Raw genomic sequence first — 20659 nt, forward strand, 5'->3', positions numbered from 1 at the left:
CAATTTCTTTCAAAAGTGGACTGAGCAAACTGACGTGTCCATGCTGCATCTAACCCATCCCATTTCCCAGCGTACTACAGCTGTCCTCAGCTTCTGTGACTGCCATCTAAGAGTGATCATAACTATCGAGTTCTTCCTATCTTCTAAAGAAATTATCGGGTCCTTTTCTAATTTGAAGCTGAGAACACAATCATTCTACACTTAAGATGAGATGCAGAGGGAGCTTGTGAACACTGCACAGCATGGTTTTAACATTTACCACTGTAAAATACACTACAAAGCTACCTTAGGGCACATTTTAATCTTGCCTGTATAATTGAAATTTTTCCTTCTCTGTAAACAGTAATTTACCTTCTAGGATATATGGGCTTATTAAAAACAAACATGAAAAGCAAGAAATCTTTTCCCCATTGTTCAGGCCCTCCTCCAAAGGAAAATTACTTCTTCCTTATGAGCAACACTTTATAAAAAACTTAACATATGTAATGTTTGGGAGCAATCAAACCTTGTACCTCCCAGGCTTTTCTGTTGAAAAAAGGAAAAGAATGGGAGATTTTTCTACCCCTGTAAAGACTAAACCCACATCTGCATCATGAGGCAGAAACACACTGGTGGGATTTACCTGGGGACACAGACTGAGGTGGAGCCTCTGCAGAGCTGCTATTCCTCTGGAGATAGGACTGAAGTGAACTGGTTCCCCTTGCTAATCCAGCCCTCATCCAGGTTGCTCACTGTGAAGACTGAGGCACTCAGGCCAGATCAAAAGATGAAGTTGTGTGTATCATGTTTACTGGATTCTGTGCAGAGAACAGGGATTTGAGTCCATGGTGGGGCTGATTGATAACTGTTCACTAAAACTTACTGCACAAGATCATGTTTTTCTCCAAGAGATGCAGCTAATTCAGCAGTGGATTCCAAAATGCCTCAGCAAGGTTAAGTGTCTAATCTCCATCAGGATTTAGGCACTTAACCACCTTATACTCTGTTGAAAAACTTATTGCCTACCTACCTGCATATTTAAGCAGCCCAACTAGCTTTAAAAAGCTTTCCTCCATGGGCCCACTTTGGAACAAGAACTACCCATAGATATTTAGCTTTTCCCATCAGGATTTTTCTCAGTCCTGTATGTTCATTGCTGGAGATCATCAACCTGCACTAGAAATGTAAATGCTGTTACTTTTCTGTACCTGGATCAAACCAGTACCTACTCTTCAGTACAGAAGTGCAATGGGGGGAGAAACAAACACGCAGTGGGTTCATCTGAAATGCCTGGGAGAGAAGAACACTGAATAATGTGGCTTGTGAAAAGTACTCTTGAATTCCCACATCACTTAGGCTGGTACAAAGAAATAATAACTTCTAGATCTATTACCTTCCCAAAACACACAGTTGAGCCCCTCCATCCAAAGGCAACGATCTCTTTACCAATTCCTTCTTAACAACTTCTCTAGAAAAACGTTGAACATCTCTGGCTGTTTAACCTAAATGGAATAATTTCACATTGGGTGGTAAATTTTGAGGTTTATTTCTCTCAAAAAGCTGCAGGAAATTTGGCTAGCAATTAGTCTAAAATCAATGGGAGATTACGCATTCCTTATGCTGAATATAAAGAATTAACAACTGAGGTAACAATTTACAGACCCAGAAAGTAACTAAGGTCCACTTTGGATTTTCATCTTAGGCTACTAATGATTTGACTTGCGACTTTGTCAACTTTAAGACATGAAAAGCTTCTCCATCCAATGCAATCCAATCCCATTTAACGTTAAGACATAAAAAGCTTCAGTGGAACAAGATGATCTACTTTTAAAAATCCTGCTGTTTCTCTCTGCAGAACTGTCTTTCACAGAACCAAACTTGCTTCTATTTTCCTCCCCATCCCCACAAAATCTCTGTCAGTTTGATACACTTCAATCATGATTAAAAGGCCTTTCTTAGTGTCTCCCTGACAAATGTTCCTACTCACTTTATCCAGAAGCTGGCAATAACATTTGCATCTTGCTTGGTGTTTTGCATTGGACTAAATATCATAAGAGAACAACTGCAATATTTTGTTGAATACAACACCATGCTGCAGGCTGTATCAAGTATGCAGGAATAAGTAGGCAGGATGATGGGGTTCGGTAGTTCTGGTTTACCAAACTCATTCACTCTGTTCCAGCCCACCAGTGTTCCACCTGGAAACAGAACTGTCTTTAACTGGCAACACAGAGCAGATTTGCTATCACTTATATGCTGGAACTGTCATGAATATGTCACAAAACATGGAATTTGTCCATGTGCTTGGAATTCAGTCAACTGTGCCTGAAAAAAAAGAGATTAAAACTGTCAAGCAAGCAAAGATTAAAAATTTGTTACTTAAAATAAAAGAACTTCAGGACTGCTGAGCACTACACTTCAAATACTGAACTGCTCCAGACTTGCAGTTTCTTAATGTGAACACAAGGTAAGGGTAGCCACAGATTTATGCTTGGATGTCAACAGTGAGCTTGAACTGTGACAAGACATCGAAACCAGAAGTGATCTACACACAGCAGAGCCAGCGGTATCCTGCCTGCTGAAGGATGTATGTGCATGCAGCATCTGTGGTTATCAGGCCAGTAAATAAAACAGAAGTAGAGTTTCTGGCCCTTCTTAAATTCAAGGAACATTTGATCTGATTTACTGTATTACCCTTTTCCAGACTAATTCTTCACTACTTGTTTGTGTCCCTAAAGCACTTATGGTGTCACCTTACTGTCAGCTAGAGTGAAAAACACAACCTGACATGAATCCAAGCGAGCCTTGCTGACACTGCACTGGAGTAGCCCAGTAAGAGCAGTAAGTGACCAGTGTAAGATCCCAGAAACCTTGAGACTTCGCCTCCAGCTTGTTGCATCAAGGGGCTGGTACTGAGGAGGCGTAACAGCCAAAGAAGAAAGGAAAATCTGCACCTTTCCCTTCTTGATTATTGTACCTGGGATGACAGAAGCAGCCATTAAGGGAGGTGGAATGCATCATATCAGGCTGTCCTCAACTGGATCAGTGCACAAAACAAAGCATCAAATGTGGGGAAGAAAGTGAAGTGGGGAATGTAGCTGGCTTTTCTGGCATTCCTGTCACTCTCTGGACACTGAAGATAGTAATAGACACTGCAATTCACTCCTTAGCTAAGCAAGCTAAATTCCTCCTTCAGATAACCTGGAACATCACTGCCAACAAATATATATCATCTACTAAATGGTACTACATGTCCACCTTTGGAAAGAGAAAGAAAATCCAGAGCCAACTAATGAAACTGTTGCAGGCATTCTCCTTGGGTTCGTGGCCTTTATTGAATCAGCTTATAAATCTCTGGATTTGCAGGGCTTCTGAAAGACTCCGTGCCCTTTAGCTGAAGAACATCTTTCCTTTCTGGTTCTACAGGCAGGAGTTTAAATTTCTGGGAATTGCTTCTCAGTTCCTAAATCGCAGAGGAATCAAAGAGCAAGAATCAACCTGAGGTGTCCCAGGTGTGAAGAAGTATTTGCATGCCATGATCCACCTCCTAGCATCACACAAGCATTTTGACCTATTGCTGGCAACATGGAGACCTGAGACAGTGCGAGTGCTCTTGATCCCCCCTGCTCTCTTCTGCTGCTGTTGTTTCTCTGGCCCTTCTGAGTTAGTGTTGAATGGGTGCTAGGAAGCGTTTGGTGGTTGGAGGAAGTGATTTATATATTGGATTGTTTCCTGTAGTCAAGACCTTCACGAGCCAAACAAACCCTTCTAGGTTTTGGTTCCTGTGTAAAAGCAGCTACTGGGAAAAGCTTTTGGAGCAAATAAACCTGGAAATCTTTGAAGGCTGTTCTTTGCAGGGTGATGGGTTACAATGAAATGGGGTTAAAGTACCTGAAACAGAAAGTGTCGGTGCTGCAGAAGCCCTAACCCACTGCAGCAAGCCCCAGTCCTGTTGCCCTCAACTGTCACCAGATTCATGCTGTCACCAGGGTGCACTGAACCTCCTGGTTTGCAACTAACTCATGTGCACAGGGCTCTCCATTCAATGCAAACTCATCCTGCTGTCAACCCTGGAAGAAACCATGGAGACTGGAGATATGAATTATTTTACCCAACACATGAAGCCTTCACACACCTTCGCATTTAGATGACTCTTACCTCTTTCTGGTGATACTTTATTGCTACCTTTAGCTTTGCCAAATCATGACATTTTTGGGGATCCAGCTCTTCGCTTTGATCATCTCTGTGATTGAGAATGATCTCCAATTCTCGGGAACTCCGTGCTTGATCCAAAAGGTCCTTAGCAAAACGCTTGCACTGCTGTGAAAGCTCTTCATATTCAGCCTTGAACTCATTTTCCACTTTGCTGAGCTCCTTGAGCTCCCAGCCCAGTCGGAAAGCTGTCAAGATGGGGTCCTCACTTGATAAGGCAATCAACGAAGGGCTGGCTAAGGCTTTGTAGATGTTCAGCCTTGATCTGGAATGCCTCAGGCTGTCCACCTCTGAACTGGAGACACATTCCACACAGTTGCATCTGATCTGGTGTGGGCGTGGAATTGTTACCCGTCTTTGGACAAGCAGTTTGATGATTTCGTAGTTGTTGGTGTGAGCCGCCAGCATTATTGGGGTGATATCTGGAGTGAATTCTGAAAACTGGGTGTCCATCATCAAGGTTGGAACCTATACAAAGGGATAAACCACAGTCATATTTCATGTGGAACAGCAGAAATCAGATGTCCCTCCTTCATGCTTTTGAAGTGACGCCATAACAAACCAGAGCTTTTACAACACCCTTTGTTCTTTAAATCCTGTTGTATCCATGCACACTCACACCTCTGCTATTCTGGCAAAACCATCTTCCCCCAAATCATGCCCATCTGCCTCCTGAGCAGGAACCTGTGATGATTCAGTTCCCAGACTGCTGTAAAAGCCAGTCACATCCCCACTTGAATGTTTCCTACCTGTTCTGAAATGGGTGTTGGCTCACATACCAAAAGGTGGAATTTTGTACGGAAAAAGAACAGCAAAAGACCCAGGTAATTACACAAAAAGAAAGGAAAGTCTAGAAAATAGGGAACACTGAATAGACTTCAATAACTATAATTATTTGCATTATATATCTGCATTGGCATGCCAAGAATGTGCTTGTAGATGGCCTTGCACAAACCAAACCAAACACTGACCTGCAGTTGAGCAAAGCTCTCCCTCACCTTTTGCCCACCATTTTTATGTGAACATCCTTTTCGGTGGCAGGATACATTACATAACTGCCCTTAGAATAGATCTGGTGGTTTGTTTTTTTTCTAATGGGTTTGAAAAAATCTAAATGTAAAATTAATGAGCCATAGTCCACTACAAATAAGACACTCCAGGGTGTGCATTATTCAGCTACTGTTGCACTTCTCAAAAGATGAGCTTAATGCACACCCTGTTGTGACTTATTACTATATGCAGAGTGCAAAATTAGACCAAAATGCTCTTACATCCGAAGCACACAGTGTGTTTCCATTTGCAGGACAGGCAGCTCCCTTTGTTGTGTGTTAATCATTACTCAAGCATACTGTATTCCGTGTGCCCACCGCTCCTGCCCTGGCAGTTGGCATCCTGCTGCTCAGGGGATGATTGCTGGGTTTGGTGAACAGTAGGCCCACTTCCAAATGTCAGAGGTGTTTCAGAGAAGCTATTGTCAAAGATTTCCTAATGATAGGAAACATGAGTCAGTCTGTGAAAATCCAAAAGTAAAGAGGGGGTAAAGTAGCAGGAAGTAACCTGCTAGAAATCCTTCTGTAGGATGTGCCTAAGACTGGTTATGAGGCAGGGAAGCTCTAACCTCTGAATCCGAGTTCCCTGGGAGCTAAGTGCCTCTACAGCGCTAAAGAGCTAAAGACTCCTGGGCTGTAGTTGATTGATAAACCTCTCCATAACCCAGACGTGACAGCAGGCTGCTGACAACACACAGCGCTCTCCCAAAGGTCAGCCCCACACTGAGGTACAGGGTTATTTGCTGGACCAGGGCTCATTGGGTGGCTGGAGGTATTTTTGGGAATCCTACAGGTCTGGTACCCTGGATGTGGCACATGAGGAGTTAAATCTCTGGCAACCAACAGACACACAGGTGTAAAGAGGATTTGCTAAGGAGGCTGGGCCCTACAGAGGCTGCCAGGGGGAAGCCTACAAATACAGCCCATGGGAAGAAAAGATAGTGAGGATCTGTTGTGGGTCATGGAGGGATTGGCGTCTCTTAGCAAGGTTGGGTAAATGTATTTCAAGTAACAAACAGCTGAAAGCAGCTCCCTTTATGAGGTTTTTGACTTCCTTTTGCTTTGTTTGGCTTGTTTAGGTGCTTTGTTAAATGTCAAGAGAAAGGCAAAGGTTTTTCTTTTTCCTCTCTCTTACAAGCAAGTTTTTTTTAAGCCCTGATGCCTGAATAGCTGCATTTATCTTGCTTCCCCTCCTTTTCCAGTCAGTCACTGGCTGCTGTATTCAGAGCCTCTGCCTCAAAGGAGGAATGTTTTCCCCCTCTATCATTCCATTACTGTCAAGTTTCATCTTGTTTTTCGATATGGAAGTTACTGTACTTCCATAAAGGATTTTCAGCTTTACCCAGGTGAGGTGTTTGTATTGCTCAGAATATGAAATGGTCACTTGCAGACACGTATAATGCTGCAGGTGAGGATAGTGTTAATCTTGTCTGCTCCTGCCTGCTCCTAAGGCTTCCTAAATCTGTATCTAGGGCTCTCAAAATGGTTGTCCCAAGGTCTGGGATCAAACTGGGGCTATCTATCAAGTGATGTTAAATCCCTTATTCTGGCTCATATCAGAGGTCCTGAACTGAGGCACTGCTTTGTTTGGGCTCAGGGTGCTGTGTGGAAGGCATGTTTTCCTGGGCAGCTTCCAGCACTTTTAATTAAGGACCAAGAAGGGAATTGGTGGTGCAGAGACACAGAGGCTCCCTGGGGCCTGGGAGGAGATCAGTGGAAGGCCTCAATCAGGAGCTGAAGCTTATTTCTGATTATAGCTGGGCAACAAAATAAACCATAGAGACACCAGACAGAACAGTGCGAACAATGGCTGCTGTGGCCTCTTTTCCATGCCTGCCTGCTCCAAAGACCATGCATTGGCTAAAAAACTCATGTCTCGTGGTCAATATATTTGTTGTCCCCTTGCACAGTGCTTTGGTAACCTGCATCTTAACAAAGTGCCTGGTTTTAAAGATGGGGATATGCAAAGCGAGCCTTTGCTCTGAGGGCTGTACCCTGTGCATTATCACTGGAGGGGCAGCAGAGATGACAACAATGCGTTGTAATTGCTGATGTTCCTCCTGCACTACTCTGACAGGCTGAGTGCATGTTTAAACCAGCTCCTTCTATGTCTTGGGTTAACTTACAGTGATGGAACCAGATGAGGAATAAATTATTCTACCCCAGGGCTCTGCTAAGCTCTACCAAGGTTATTTTCATTAAGTGACCTGAATAACGTTCTTTTCCATTAACCTCATCACCTGACACAAGCTGTTAAGCTGAGTCCTTCAGAACCTTATTGCCACTACTTGCATAGGAGCATGTGCCTTGTCTATATTTCATCTTGGTAATGTTCACTGAAGAAATTAACTACCATTAGGAAGTGACTGAATGCTTGCTACCATCTTTCTAGACTTAATCCTCATAAAGGTAGGCTCCTTACCACCGCTGCTTCTCTGAATGGTACCGCAGTGAGTGAAAAATCTCCTCTATTTAAAAGACTGGGGGGAAAGAAACAAGCTTAAGGAATCTGAGAGCAAAATGGAGGATTAGCTCACGTAAAAACCAAGTTTTCCAGTAAATACCGCACTGCTGGAAAGAAGCTCTGGATAGGAAGAGTAAGAATCTCTGCTTATGTTAGTAAGTAGTACAGTGTAAGAGGAGCAGAAATACAGAGCAAAAAAAACCCCACCTCAAACCTAGTACTGAAGACCCAATGGCCTTACTGTAGGTCTTTCAGGAGTTTTACTCTGGGCTTAATCTAGCCTGGTGTCTGAGGGCTCCTGGAGCGTGGGCTCTGATTCAGTGCTGTGTAAAAGCAGTGCAGCTCCAGTGCTCTGAGACTGCGCAGCGTTGTGAACCGAAGCACAGTAAATGGGGAAGTTAAGGAGATATAGCTCAGAAATATGCTCCTCAACCAAGCTAGAAGACTAATATGGATGTATCGTCTGCCTGCTTTTTACGGACCATGGAAGCTAATATCCAGGTTTAAACACCAGAAGATTTAAAAGCAAGCTATAGCCTTTCTACAGCATGCCATCTATCTATGTGTATAAAAAGGATGACTAAGTGAAAATAAGCTGTTCTCAGCAAAGGAATTTGCCAGTTAAGTGCAAAATCTTGAACTCCAAGGAGAGTGTGGCTCTGTCTAATGGCTGTTTCGAGGATGGCTTCCTGTTCCTGTCTACTTATGCTTTTCTGCCTTTCTATACTGATAGTCCTGCCTATGGCCTGGTACCCCTCCTAGGCTCCCTGCTTCCTCTGGTGTCTCCTCAGTGTTCACCTTTACTTGTGCTCACAGCTGCAGTCTCCCTAGAGAACAACTTGTCAGTGCTTCAGACCTGATCTGGAAAGAGAGGATCTAGAAAGTAAAGCAAAGACTAACCAAAGGTTCCTTTACCATCTGAAGTTGTTTTTAATCTCTGACTGTTTCTTGTGTCAGAGGCAGTTTAAATAAGTGTCCTGTCTGGCATCGAGAGCGTTTCCACTTTTGCTTGACAATAATAATGCTTTTACCCGCTACAGGTGGAACTGCCCCATTTTCAAGCCATCTCCATTCTGTATACTAGCACCTCACCTGGACCAGTGTAATAAATTGTAAGTATAACCATAATAAACAGTACATATATTAATCTGCATTATTTTCAGCTTGCATAACTTTGATACAACTGCATGTTATAAAATTCTTTAACGGACAAAACAATTATTTTACTAAACAAAACCAACTCGTGCAACCTCACTGGAAAACTTCAGATTTAACTTTTATGGGAATGGAAGCCTGGGTAACTTACTGAGCAACGATTTCCCCTTTCTAGTCTGCTTTTCTGCACGCAGCCCTATGGGGGAGGCGTGTTTGTCCTCCACAAGCATGTAACGGGCACAGCCGATTTCTGTCATTCCAAAAGGCTTTTGTGCTCAGCGGTCAGACGAGCTGTAGCAGTGACTGTGATTTTTGTTCAGAATCCTGTGGTACTTTCCCTGCAGCTCTATAAGTAGAGCAAGAGAGATGCAGTCAGTGTTGCCAGACTGCAGGTCAGCCGTGTTACCAGCAAAAGGGTCTTGCAAAACATCAGTATTGTGACTGGCGTAACCAGCTGAACGCTGCTCCTTGCCTAAACCCATAAACAAATTCTTTCATTGACAGAACCTCAGGGGCATTTGTTTCCTCATATGGGACTTCAGAAAAACATTACATGCCGCTATGAATTTAAGCATTCATTTTAGTTGATGCAGTGGTGCAGGTTTCAATAACCAAGTATCTTAATCAGAGATGCCTTGAGAGACATCTTCTATCAGAGTAATGACAGTATCTATATTAATAGGGAGGTTGTTTTTTCTCTAAAGAGCAATTAATTGACTGAAATGATGTAATTTGGTTAATGAAATATAATGAACACCACAAATGGATAACAAAGTAATGGACTTTAAGGGCTTTTGAACTGGTTATGAACAAATTTGTAACTCTGGCATAGAGCACAGGTGGTTACGGAAGTACTTTTGGGCAAGCTCTGCCCAAATCCAGTGATTTCAATACAGGTGTCCCAGAATATCCAGCTAAGGAAAAGGCTTCTTCTGCTCACTGACCTACATGCCTGTAAAGCCACATAAAGTCTCTGCCCCGGGACTGGTACTGCAAAATGGGGAACATTGGTACCTTTTAGTGCCTTGTAGCAAGCAAAATTCTGATATACGTTTACCAGATGGCACACATTAACACTGAAATGGGTATCTTTGATTAAAAAACAGCATGATGTGATGCATTCCTACTGAAACAATGTGGAAAATTAGGTTTGTGATATCTGTATAATCGAACTTTTTTCTCTAAACAAAAGCAAAATACAGATATATCTGCTCTAGATTCTTCAAGGTTTAATTTAGCTTCTTATCCATGTGTTTGAAAATGGAGGTAGACCCAAGGGATTAGTTTTCAGAGCCGAAATGAAACTTAGTGCATCTGACAGTGGCAGAAGTGCATCAGAGCTTGTGCTCAGCCATGTGTTTAGGAAATGCAGCACAGCCAGAAAGATTGTCAAAAGATGTCATCATTTGTGGTCGATGCTATATAATAACGTCTCTTTTGTTGGGGATTAAAACAGAAGAATCCAGAGAGAAGCCTTCAGAAGGAAAGGATTTTGTAAATATGCATTTAAATGGCCTGTGGCAACTTGTTCCAGACGGAGCACTTTCTCCTGTAAGCCACTCTCCCTTTCTGATGCGAGTGGAGGAAATAAGATGAGGCACTTGAGGATGAAATGAAGAAAGAGCACAATGAGTGTGGAGTTCATTCTCCAAGTCACAGAGGCGTGCTGTTAAAGACATGGTTTGTGTTTGAGCCTCTTCTATTTAAATGAAGTGCAGTCTTGAGGTCTGCTTTGCCTTGGATTCCTGTGTCTTGCTCCAGCTGAGAACTACTGAACCCAGCAGGAAGAGGGACTAGTGAGTGCCTACCGCTGCCTAGAGAAGCCAGACCAGTGTTGTGCCATGAGCAATTGCACCCTCTCCTGGTTATGACTCTGTAAGAGCAGTTGAGAAGTTCATTGTAGTGACAACTTACATGTTGCATTGTATTATCTCTATGATATGACCAACCATCAAATGAATCTTGGGTTTTATATGCTTATGTAGCCTGGGGCTAGCTTCATTTGTCCAGTAAAACAAACAAGGACAAAAGTTTGGGACTGTTACAAATCCAGGCATTACATGGTGCAAGGGACATCAGAACCTGGCTCACAGCATGTTATGGATCTACCAGAGCCTTGTGCAGAGATTCCCTGGCTGTTTGCTGGACCTGTTTCCTGAGACCCCCTGATACCATCCCAGGTGTAAGTCCAGTATTGCTGACATGAGAGTAAATCTAGTTGTCTTGTGCAGCTTGGACAGGCAGACTAGGTCGTACATGCCTGAAGCTGGGTTGGGTTTGTTTCCTCATTTGGAAATAGAAAATGCTGTTTGTTCATTTTTTTCACCTTCAGATCATTTTAAGAGTCACTCTGTGATAGGAGCAGCTGCTTTGAGTAAAACTAAATCTTAAACATCTTTAATGTTTTTAAGTTTGGAAATGAATTTTAAGAGCTTACTTAATCCAGTCGAGTCCACAACTAGATTTAAGGCCTTGGAATGTCATCATCCAGGTTTTCAATTTTATCTGGCCTCCCTATTTTCTCTTCTTAGTGGTAACAAGGACAAGATGTGCTAATACAGGCTAATAATCATGCTATCTATAGCGTTCTATGTCATCTTTGTACATAAAACGTGCCTATTTCCTGTAATTTATTACTGTGTATGGATGAGAGATGTTTCATTAAGTTTAGGTGAGGTAATATGTTGCTAAAAGGACTTGAAAAGGGAAGGCTTTTTGCTTGGGAGAGGTGGGGTTGTGTTCCTGTTCAATCACATGCCTTTAAAAAAAGAATGAGATTAAATCATAAGACAACATCACAGGGAGGAGCAAGTGGCTGCATCTGGTGCCAGCCTAGCGCTGTTTGATGCTGCACAAGCACATCTTGATGCTCACAAACCGGGAGCCTGCATTTCTCCCCATTCTGACTATTGAGCTGTGCTTTTGGCATTCTGATACTAACCAAGAAGACACTGTGGCTGCCGAAAAGATCCCTCAATTTGTGACAGCAAAGAAATGACAATTTAGACAGATGGCAGGGTCTCACATGAGAACAAAATCTGCGTGGTTGTGATCTTCCTTTATTATTACCACTCAGGCAGTGACTGTTTCTTATTTCTGATGCTAACACACACACCCCCGTTGCAACCAAAAGACTGTCCATCACAGGGATAAACAAGCCATAAAGGTGCCATTCTGTTTTGCAAACCCAAGCACAGCTCTATTCAACAGCCAGATGAGGACTAGGGGATTTCTACTAAACCATCCTGCAATTCTTTATGGATCCCAGAGCTTTGTTTTGGAGGAGCCTGTTCATGTTTAATTTTCCCATACAAAGAAGCTTCTCTTGGAAAATGGATTGCGGCTATTGCACCAGGCAGACTCTCCTGCATATTTGTATCAGTGAATCTAGATAGCCATGTCAAAAGCCCCTCAAGGGTTTCAGAAGCCATACAGACCAGAGGCAAAACCATGTGTTCTGTGATGTAAGGGAGCAGCTAGTGCTGAAATTAGGGCTTATAAGCAAAGGGTGGTGAATAAACTCAGCACATGCATGGATGCTGCATTGGTAATGAAATATGGTTTTCTGAAACATAAAACCTTCATCAACAGATCAATAGGGAGTCCAAACAGGCAAGTGCTAAGATCACTCCAACAAATTAATACAGATATAACTCCCTGGGAAGCACCTTGTGTAACAGTGCATTCCCAACTTTTCCACCTGTCTATATGTTAAATTAAACGCACGACATGCCTGTGCATGTTGCAATGCAGTTCTTGCCCTGACCCCATCAGCTCTCCTAGGAGCTAATAACAGACTTCATGTTAGCCTGGGAGAAGGGGCCAGTGACTTCTTTGCCACTGTCAGATGTCTGGTAGCTGGCACTGCAGCCTGCGAGCCCTAGCTCTGAGCTACTCATTGGGTCTACACAATACATCACCAGAGTTCTTCATTTTGCCTCGCACCTCCTTCTCAAGGATTTAAGATTATTCAGGGAGGAAGGCAGTGGGGAGAGAGGAAAGAAATTCCCAGTTAAACGTAATCATTAACTGAAGTGGTCTTTGATTTCTCTGTTGCTTAGTTTAATTAGATGGGAATCATTCTGAAGGCAGCTGCCAATGTCAAAGGCATGTTAACTGTAGCTGTGAATTATTACTGCATCAATAACAATAATGAAAAGCTTGGATGCAAGCAGAGCCATTAGGCTTTGCAGCAGTAACAACTAGTTTTCTGTTTTCAGACACAATCTTTCTTCCTTAGTGTGCCTTTCAAATATTTTTGTACTGAGAACTTGAGGAAGCTTTTTCTCAACTGCTTCTATTCTTCAGAACCTGTGTTTCTATCTAACAGGTTCAGCTTCCCCTTTTCACTGTGGACCTCTCATACTAACATGGAAACGGCTGGTTTGAGTCATACCAAAGGGCACAGTATCTGCACTGAGTCACACCACTCAGCCTGTTACCCTCTCTCCTAGTGCTTGACAGCAGGAATTCAATGACAACAGGTCATGCCTATAGAATTCCTCGATACAGATGCCCAGGTGTCAGCAACACCTTCCTAAATTAGCCAAACCTTTTAAACTCAAGGAAAAACACAAATACTGCTGGTATGCAGTGGTTAGCGCTGCAGAAGGGGCACACGGGTCTGCTTGCACTTTGGCAGATCACTTAATTTGATCACTTCGTTGTACCTCACACCTTTGTAATGCTCCCTGCATTATGTATCTATTACCACCGTGTAAGCAAGACTAACTGTTCACCCTGTACACGAGTGATGTCCCCACATCCATCCTCAGCTTCTAGGCTAAGAGCTAGTGCTGCAAGGCTTAACAATTATAGGGAAGTCCACAAGTCTCTCTTTGGGTAATGAGACAGGATGATGTTTCTCACAGCTACAACCCCCTGGTCCTGCCGCAGGGCACCTCTGTGCACTTGCCTGCAGATGAGACATGCCAGGGCATGAGGAACACCAACTGCTTCTAAAAACTCTTCTCTCCAGTTGCCTGCAGGATCTGCCTTTTATGTCAGGAGGTATCTGACAACCGATCTGTTTCTTTTGACTTAAAAAGTCCTGTCAGTGATAGCACAGGGCTGACAATGCTGGTAATGAGCCTGCACATCTAATAAGTATCAGCAAGTCTGCAGAAATCAAGGGCTGTTGGTGGTAAGAGCTAAACTTTGCACCGGACTCTGCATATAAAGAGCCGTATGTGAGGAGGAAAATTAAGCTAAACCACATTGGATTAAGAAAGTTACTGGACTTGGGCAAGAATAAAATGGTTTAATGCAACATAACTTCTGGTTCACAAAAGGTTGCCTCTAGGCTGTTAAGCTGTCATGTTTACACAAAGATTAAGGCAGATTTTCACTCATCAGCTCATCTGGAAAAGGATTTTTTGCAGTCAAATTTGAAGTTCACTAATACTATCAAGTGCAGCACCTTCCACCAGCAGATATCTGAGGATTAGCAACTAAGACTGAAAACTTGCCTTTTATTCTCTATAGTTTCCTCTTCACAAACATATTCTTCTAGGGTTTATTTCTCTAAAGCTCCTTCTTTTGGAAGCCATATGGACAGGTATCTGTTGAGATCTCATTGATTCAGGCCTCTGGTCCACCGCAACAAACTGAATCACAGTCATAAGTACTGAGATCCCTTTTCTTTTTACTCTCATTATTGAGGAATTGCATTTGTAGTCCCATCTGTGAACCAGATTAATTTGGAGCCATCTGCCATGAGCAAATTGCTAATTTTGGCAGATAGCAGAGAGATGCTAGTATCATCCTTCTGTAAACATTTGTGTCAGCTCCGATTGTTGTGAAGAAAACAGCTACCCGTAAAGGTGCTTATGGCTACACCATGAAGGTGCAGGAACTCAGATGACTGATCACAGCTTCTTAAAGAACAGAAAGAGGGCTCAGCAGTCAGCACAGACTGTGTCTGGTGTGCTGCAAACACACCCACTGTGGCCAGGCAAAAAATGATGCAAGAGAGATCTGTGCAAACTGAATGTGCTGCCCTGAGAGCTGCGATCGTGTTTAGTGGAGAACCAGGGCCACTTCACTGAACTCACACAAGTGATGTGAAGAAAATGCCCCTGAAGAGCTCACCTGGAGTCAGAGGGAAAACTTGTTCTGATTTTAGTGGTCTTCCAAATGCATGATGATGATGTTACTAATGACAAATACAAAGGGAATCAAATATGGAGGAAAATGTGAGTTTTGAGACCTCTATTTCCTGTTCTTTGCTGGTGCAGTTTAGGTGCAGACTCCAGCCTGGCTGAACACACAGCCCGCTGTATTGACGTTTGTATAGCAAAAATAATTCTGATATGACTTTTGGGGGGGGGGGGAAAGGCAAACCTCAAAGTTTGAATAGGTTGGGAGACAGAAGATTTTACTAAAAGAGATGATTTGTTCAACTGGCTTCACATATCCATTGCCTTGCTCCTACAGTAGCAATGGACCAAAAAAAGAACTAATTTGAAGTTCCCTCTTAATTCCACCCGCATAGGACCCCCAGCCAGATCTCTGGTTTTGACATGTACCAAAAAGTCCTGTTTTGCCCTTGTATGTATTGGACCTGTCCTGTGTACAGCCAACTCTGCAGTTTAACATTCCTACCCCAAAAAGATGAGCCACCTGATTCAGTAAGTCTAAAGTTAATACTGCATCTGTGTGTGCTGAGTTCTACTATTTCTAACCCAGCCCCAGTGTTTTTGATAGTTATTCAGTGGTTTGTTGTCTTATTTAAGTAAGATGACACTCATCCTGTGGAACACCTGAGTGTGGATTGCCATGCTTAAGTGGTCTGCAGTACACATATACTACTCTTCTGCCTCTATGCAGTACAACATCAGCCTGCTCACTGTACCAAGAAGCAAACAGTAACTATCAAAGCACCAGATTAAGCTCACTTTTCTGGTGAATACATATTCACTGAGTACAAATGTCCTCAGGAAAAGCACCACCTGCATACCCTCCAGGTGCCATGAATATTAGTTTGCTTTGTTGTTCCTCTTAATATTCATGACTAGGCTGTTTGCTTTCCAAATGTCTGTCACCTATTTGGGGAAAAACAAACTATTCTGTGATTTAAGTGACCAATGAGCGATACAAAGTGACTGGCCAAAGCAAACTATGATTTGAAAAAGCTTGGAGGATTAACTGGAGTAAATTACGTAACGTTTGGAAATAACAAGTGAGCTTGTAAAAATCACAGACCTATAAAAGCTCTTTTGTTACTTGATCTACTTTGAGCAGATAATTGAATTTTCCTTTATCTTCCTGAGAATTCAGCTTTCAGTGCTGGGCCAGGTCCAGAGCATGTTCCATGGAGGTCAGCAAAGCTCCTACCTGCACTGTGGTGGGTGAGCAGGGCTGTCTCATCACTGCATGCTCTGCAAGCAGGCATCTTCCATTGCACCCTGGACCACACTTACACACTGACGGTACAAAACAGTGAGAGTGCACCTCTGAGCATGGTGTAGCACGTTTGAGGAGAGGTTAGCTCTGATTGGAAGAAGAGAATGGGCCCTTTAAAGCCTGGGGATGAAGCACACCAGCACATCTCTATGGTCTTCCTGCTGTAGCAAAAGTAAGATGCTTGCGCCATGGTGACTTTCACTGACCCTAAAATCTCCCAGAGGTGACAGTATCTTTCAAAACAGCTCTAATATTATTAGCTGTACAGTTAGTTTGGCTGTAACTGTGAAGTCTTCTCCCCAGCTTTATCAAGGGACTCACAGATCAGTACACAAAAGCGTGGCTTTACAGTGTCAGGACCAAGCAGAAGATATTTGAGGAGAAAAGCTCTTAAAATAGCCGGTGAACCTTGCTTGGAGGTAAACCTAAAAGGAAATGCATCTCAAGCACATCAGTGTTCAGCACACTCATCTATCATGTGCCTTTAGAGAAGTGGTTCATGCTGCTGGCTCTCATGCACTCCACATGTAAACAGACTAATTTCTTCCTCTCCCAAGACACCCCTGACACGCACGGCTGCAGTGCAGGAGAAGCGTGTTGTTATAGTTACTGGCTATGACTTGCCATGCCATTAGCGTGTTATTTTCAGTAAATGGTGCTTGAACAGCAGCCGAGCACAGGTTTGTAGAATAATGACTGCCTACGTTCACAATAACATGACACAAGCATTTCTGCCACCTATCTCTTCATCTGTTTCTCCCTGTCCCTTATATTGTGATTCCCTTACATAAGGAACGCAACAAAGGTCACTTCTTACATTTACTTCTGCTCCCTGGAAAGGTCATCATACAGGGGAAAGCAGAGCTCTTCTCCTCGAGCAGCTCTCAAGTGACACCCAGGACACATCATCTTTTAGAGATTGGGGCTGGTAAGCAAAACTGCTTTGCAGGTCAAGTCTGCATGGAGCTATGGTTTTCTGCCTTGGTTTGGGTGTATCTTTTGCTAACTAGACTCAGTCACTGTAACCCCACAAGAGGCTGGCATAATGCAACCTGGTACATTTTCAGTCGGGATTGTGGTATGATGATAAGGTTGTAGGAATGAACAAAGATACACGCCCATAAAATGGATTATGCTGAATGATGCTACTCAGCTGCTTTTGAGATGCAAAGACAACAATTAACTGAGCTGACGTGAACAGACGCAAATAGGAACAGCTCTTCATGCCTGGCAGAGAATTGAGACTGGTATAGAGGCAAATAATAACCTCTCAGAGGCAGACAGCAGGAATGTGGGAACTAACAAGGTTTCACAGACCCTGGACTCAGATGAATGAAGGTGATGCATTGAACGTGTAAGAGCAATCAGAAGGTGCTGCTTCTGCACCTTTGCCTGGAGTGCAGCAAAGACAGCCAGCCAGCCAGCCAGCACCTAACTGGAAACAGGCTGCTACACGTGAGTCAAAGAGCTGCCTTCACATGGGTTTGCCCAGGCAAACTGAACCTTGTGTACATTGATTAATAGATTATCCTCACCCTTACACATTAAGAAGTGGTATGACACTATCTTACATATTTCTCAAGACAGATATAAGCTGTTCCATAAAGTGTGAATTTTTGGCACTACTCAACCAAAAAAGCAGGTTTCCTATATGTTTTAGAATGTATAAATAGCTGCTGAGGACAAAACTGTGCTACCTAATTTATCATGAGCTTTTTGTGAAAGTAATTAGGTATGGGATTCCCAAAGGACTTCCTGAGACAGGGTCTAGCAAAGATAGTTGCTGAACATATAATGACACTGCTTTGGCATTAGCAAGTTGTGTTCAGAACCCCCTCCTATATTAGCTTTGTGATTTGACAAGCTAACTGACTTTGTCTCAACTTTGCCTAACCAAGCACTTATTTCCATTTAACGTTATATCACTATGCACATGTATGATTTCATACATACAATGAAATAAGTGCTAATTACCATCACTGCACCAGTGAAACTGCTGAAATGGAAGTGCCATCCTGCAGCGTTGACCTGCAAACGCTTCCTGCAGTCTACTGAAGAGCCTGAACCCCGGCCAGGGAAGTTAATCCCGGTGTGTACATAGGATCTTGCATCAAGTCAGTACTAGTCTAAAACATACTGATGAAATCTGCTCTAGTAACAAACCTTGTAAATAAAGCTGAAACTGGCACCGCAGCTCTTCTCCCACACACATGTTCTCCCTCAAGTTGTAAACTGTGCAGCAGATACAAACCTAGCTACAGAGGGATGGCCGCACACTGGCAGACCTACAGTGAAATGTATCATTGAACTAAGGATGCTGGAGCTCAATTTCAGCCGCAATAAACCAACCTTATTTCACGGCTCAGTTAAGCCAACAAGGCTGTGAATTTCAGTGGACACAAGCTTTGGTATTCAAGAGATCTTACACTTGCAGAAATCCACCTGAATCCCACCACTTTGCATGCCATTTCAGTAGAAACCTGTCATTAACCTGCAAAAATTAGTGGCAGTTCCTCATGCTACTGAAAAAAACCTTCTTTTCTTCTATTCTACTTTCTACCCTGTTGGCCTATAGGATGGTCAAACTTTCTAGAAGACCGAGAAAAAAACGGCTCATTCTCCGTGTATGGTCCAGATTTTGCTACTAACATTTTGTCTGACTAAAACCTAGCACTAACTTTTCAATTTTTAGGTCTGATAGAAGAGATTCTTACTATCTCTTGTGCTTAAACCACATATTAGAATTCCACCGCTACAGCATGCAGAATGCTGCTGTTTCCAAGTATTAAGCTGAGCACTTTTGAATGTTGCCAAAGTTGATCCTTAATTTCTGCTCTGGCTACATGAAATTACTACTGAAAACTATGTGCCAAGGGGCTTATCCATTGAAAACATTTTCTTCTATGATTGGTATTCATAATTTTCTTCTTTCACACACAGATGGATGTGTTCCAGTGGGCTTCCAAATAGCCCTGATATGTAAGGATTATTCAAGTTTTGAATGCCGCTTTCTAAGCAGTGAACATGCTAAAATTGTCAGTGGTCAGGAATGTACATAAGCCATTCTAGGGATTGGCAGTAAGTACCTGCAAAGGAAAAGAAGCAAAAAAGAAGAAAGCAAAGTTAGGGACAGTGATATGTGACACCTGAAGTGACAGGATTCAGACTTCGTGGGACCCTTCTGTAAGTTACTGATGGCTTGTAGCTAAGGATCCTTCCTCCAGGTCACAGTTGTTCACTGCTCAGATATATAGCGGCTTAGCTCATGCTGTAACATTATGTACTGCATCAGCATTTCTGAACTGGAGCTCTTTGGAGATGGAGATCCAAGATGATATGTCTGTACTGTGGCTACGTACCGAAACCTAGCAGCCTACTTGCCTGCTTACAGTTATTTATAAGCTTCTGAGCTTTCAGGATTTACTTGGGAAAAACCAATTGCACTTAATACCAGAACAACAGCATGGCAATAGTTCATATTTATAGATTGTAATATAATTTCAGACAGCCCCAAATTCCTTTATAAAGTATGTGTCTACAAATCCACCTATAATTCAGTATGTTCACAAACACTGTAAGACTGAAAAGAACACTCAGTGAAATTGAAAATGCTGAGTATTTAAGTCAGGCAGAACATGTTTGCTCAGACTGGAAAGATATCATCCACAAGGACTGCACATGTCTAGCTGGGGCATTTAAAGCAACAAGCCTGTAAGGACTTTGTTTCATGACTCCTGCACAGCAGCTCTCTGTGCAGCACCACTTCCTTAACGCAGGGTAATACCTTAAAACTGAACTGGAACACTCCACTAACCTGTTTTTCACCACTCGGCTTCCTGTAATTCAGCAGCAGCTCCACAGCTCCCACCACCTCTTTCCGTATTGCGTACAGCAGAGCATCTCCCACGTACACGCTGTGGCTCAAAAGCAACTCCATGATCTCCAGATTTTCATTCTCTATGGCTATTAAAAGGGCACTGCGACCAAGAGGATCCATACAGTTAATGTTGATGTTGTAGTAGATCTCTGCCTCTTGCAAGGCATGTTTCACACTGGCATAGTCCCCCTTCTCCACAGCGCTGAGGTAGGCCTTCTCCTCTGCCGAGAGCTCTGCCTCCGCTCGCACGATCTGTAGTGGGATGCGGTCTCTGTACGGTGAGTAGTTTACCTTTTTGTAGTAGAGCTGGGCCATTGTTCATAGTGACTGGGCAACCTAAGGGGAAAGAAGCACACATAAGTGACAAGACAAGCAACCCCTAACTGTTCTTCATAGGAGACAAACTGCAAAAGGTCCATCGTGGTAAAAGCTTCCGATCCCTTTTTAAGCTGTTTTATTCTCAACACACTGACTGTAACACCCCCTGAGCTATCCCACGTTAAAAGGCCACCTGGAAAA

The 20659-nt window shown here is 43.0% G+C and overlaps 1 protein-coding gene across 1 annotated transcript in view; it reads right to left on the reverse strand.

Moving 5' to 3' along the window:
* The window catches only part of TRPC5 (transient receptor potential cation channel subfamily C member 5), a gene marked incomplete at both ends in the record, with an annotated part of 62987 nt that extends 42532 nt beyond the window's left edge, over positions 1-20455 (reverse strand). Inside the window, 2 exons of the mRNA XM_080624766.1 lie at positions 4138-4659; positions 20078-20455. Coding sequence (XP_080480892.1) covers positions 4138-4659; positions 20078-20455 — 900 coding nt within the window. The remainder of the gene's footprint in view (positions 1-4137; positions 4660-20077) is intronic.
* Positions 20456-20659: the final 204 nt, after the last annotated feature.

Source organism: Psittacula echo (genome assembly GCF_963264785.1).
Source record: "Psittacula echo genome assembly, chromosome: 8".
Lineage (NCBI taxonomy): Eukaryota > Metazoa > Chordata > Aves > Psittaciformes > Psittacidae > Psittacula > Psittacula echo.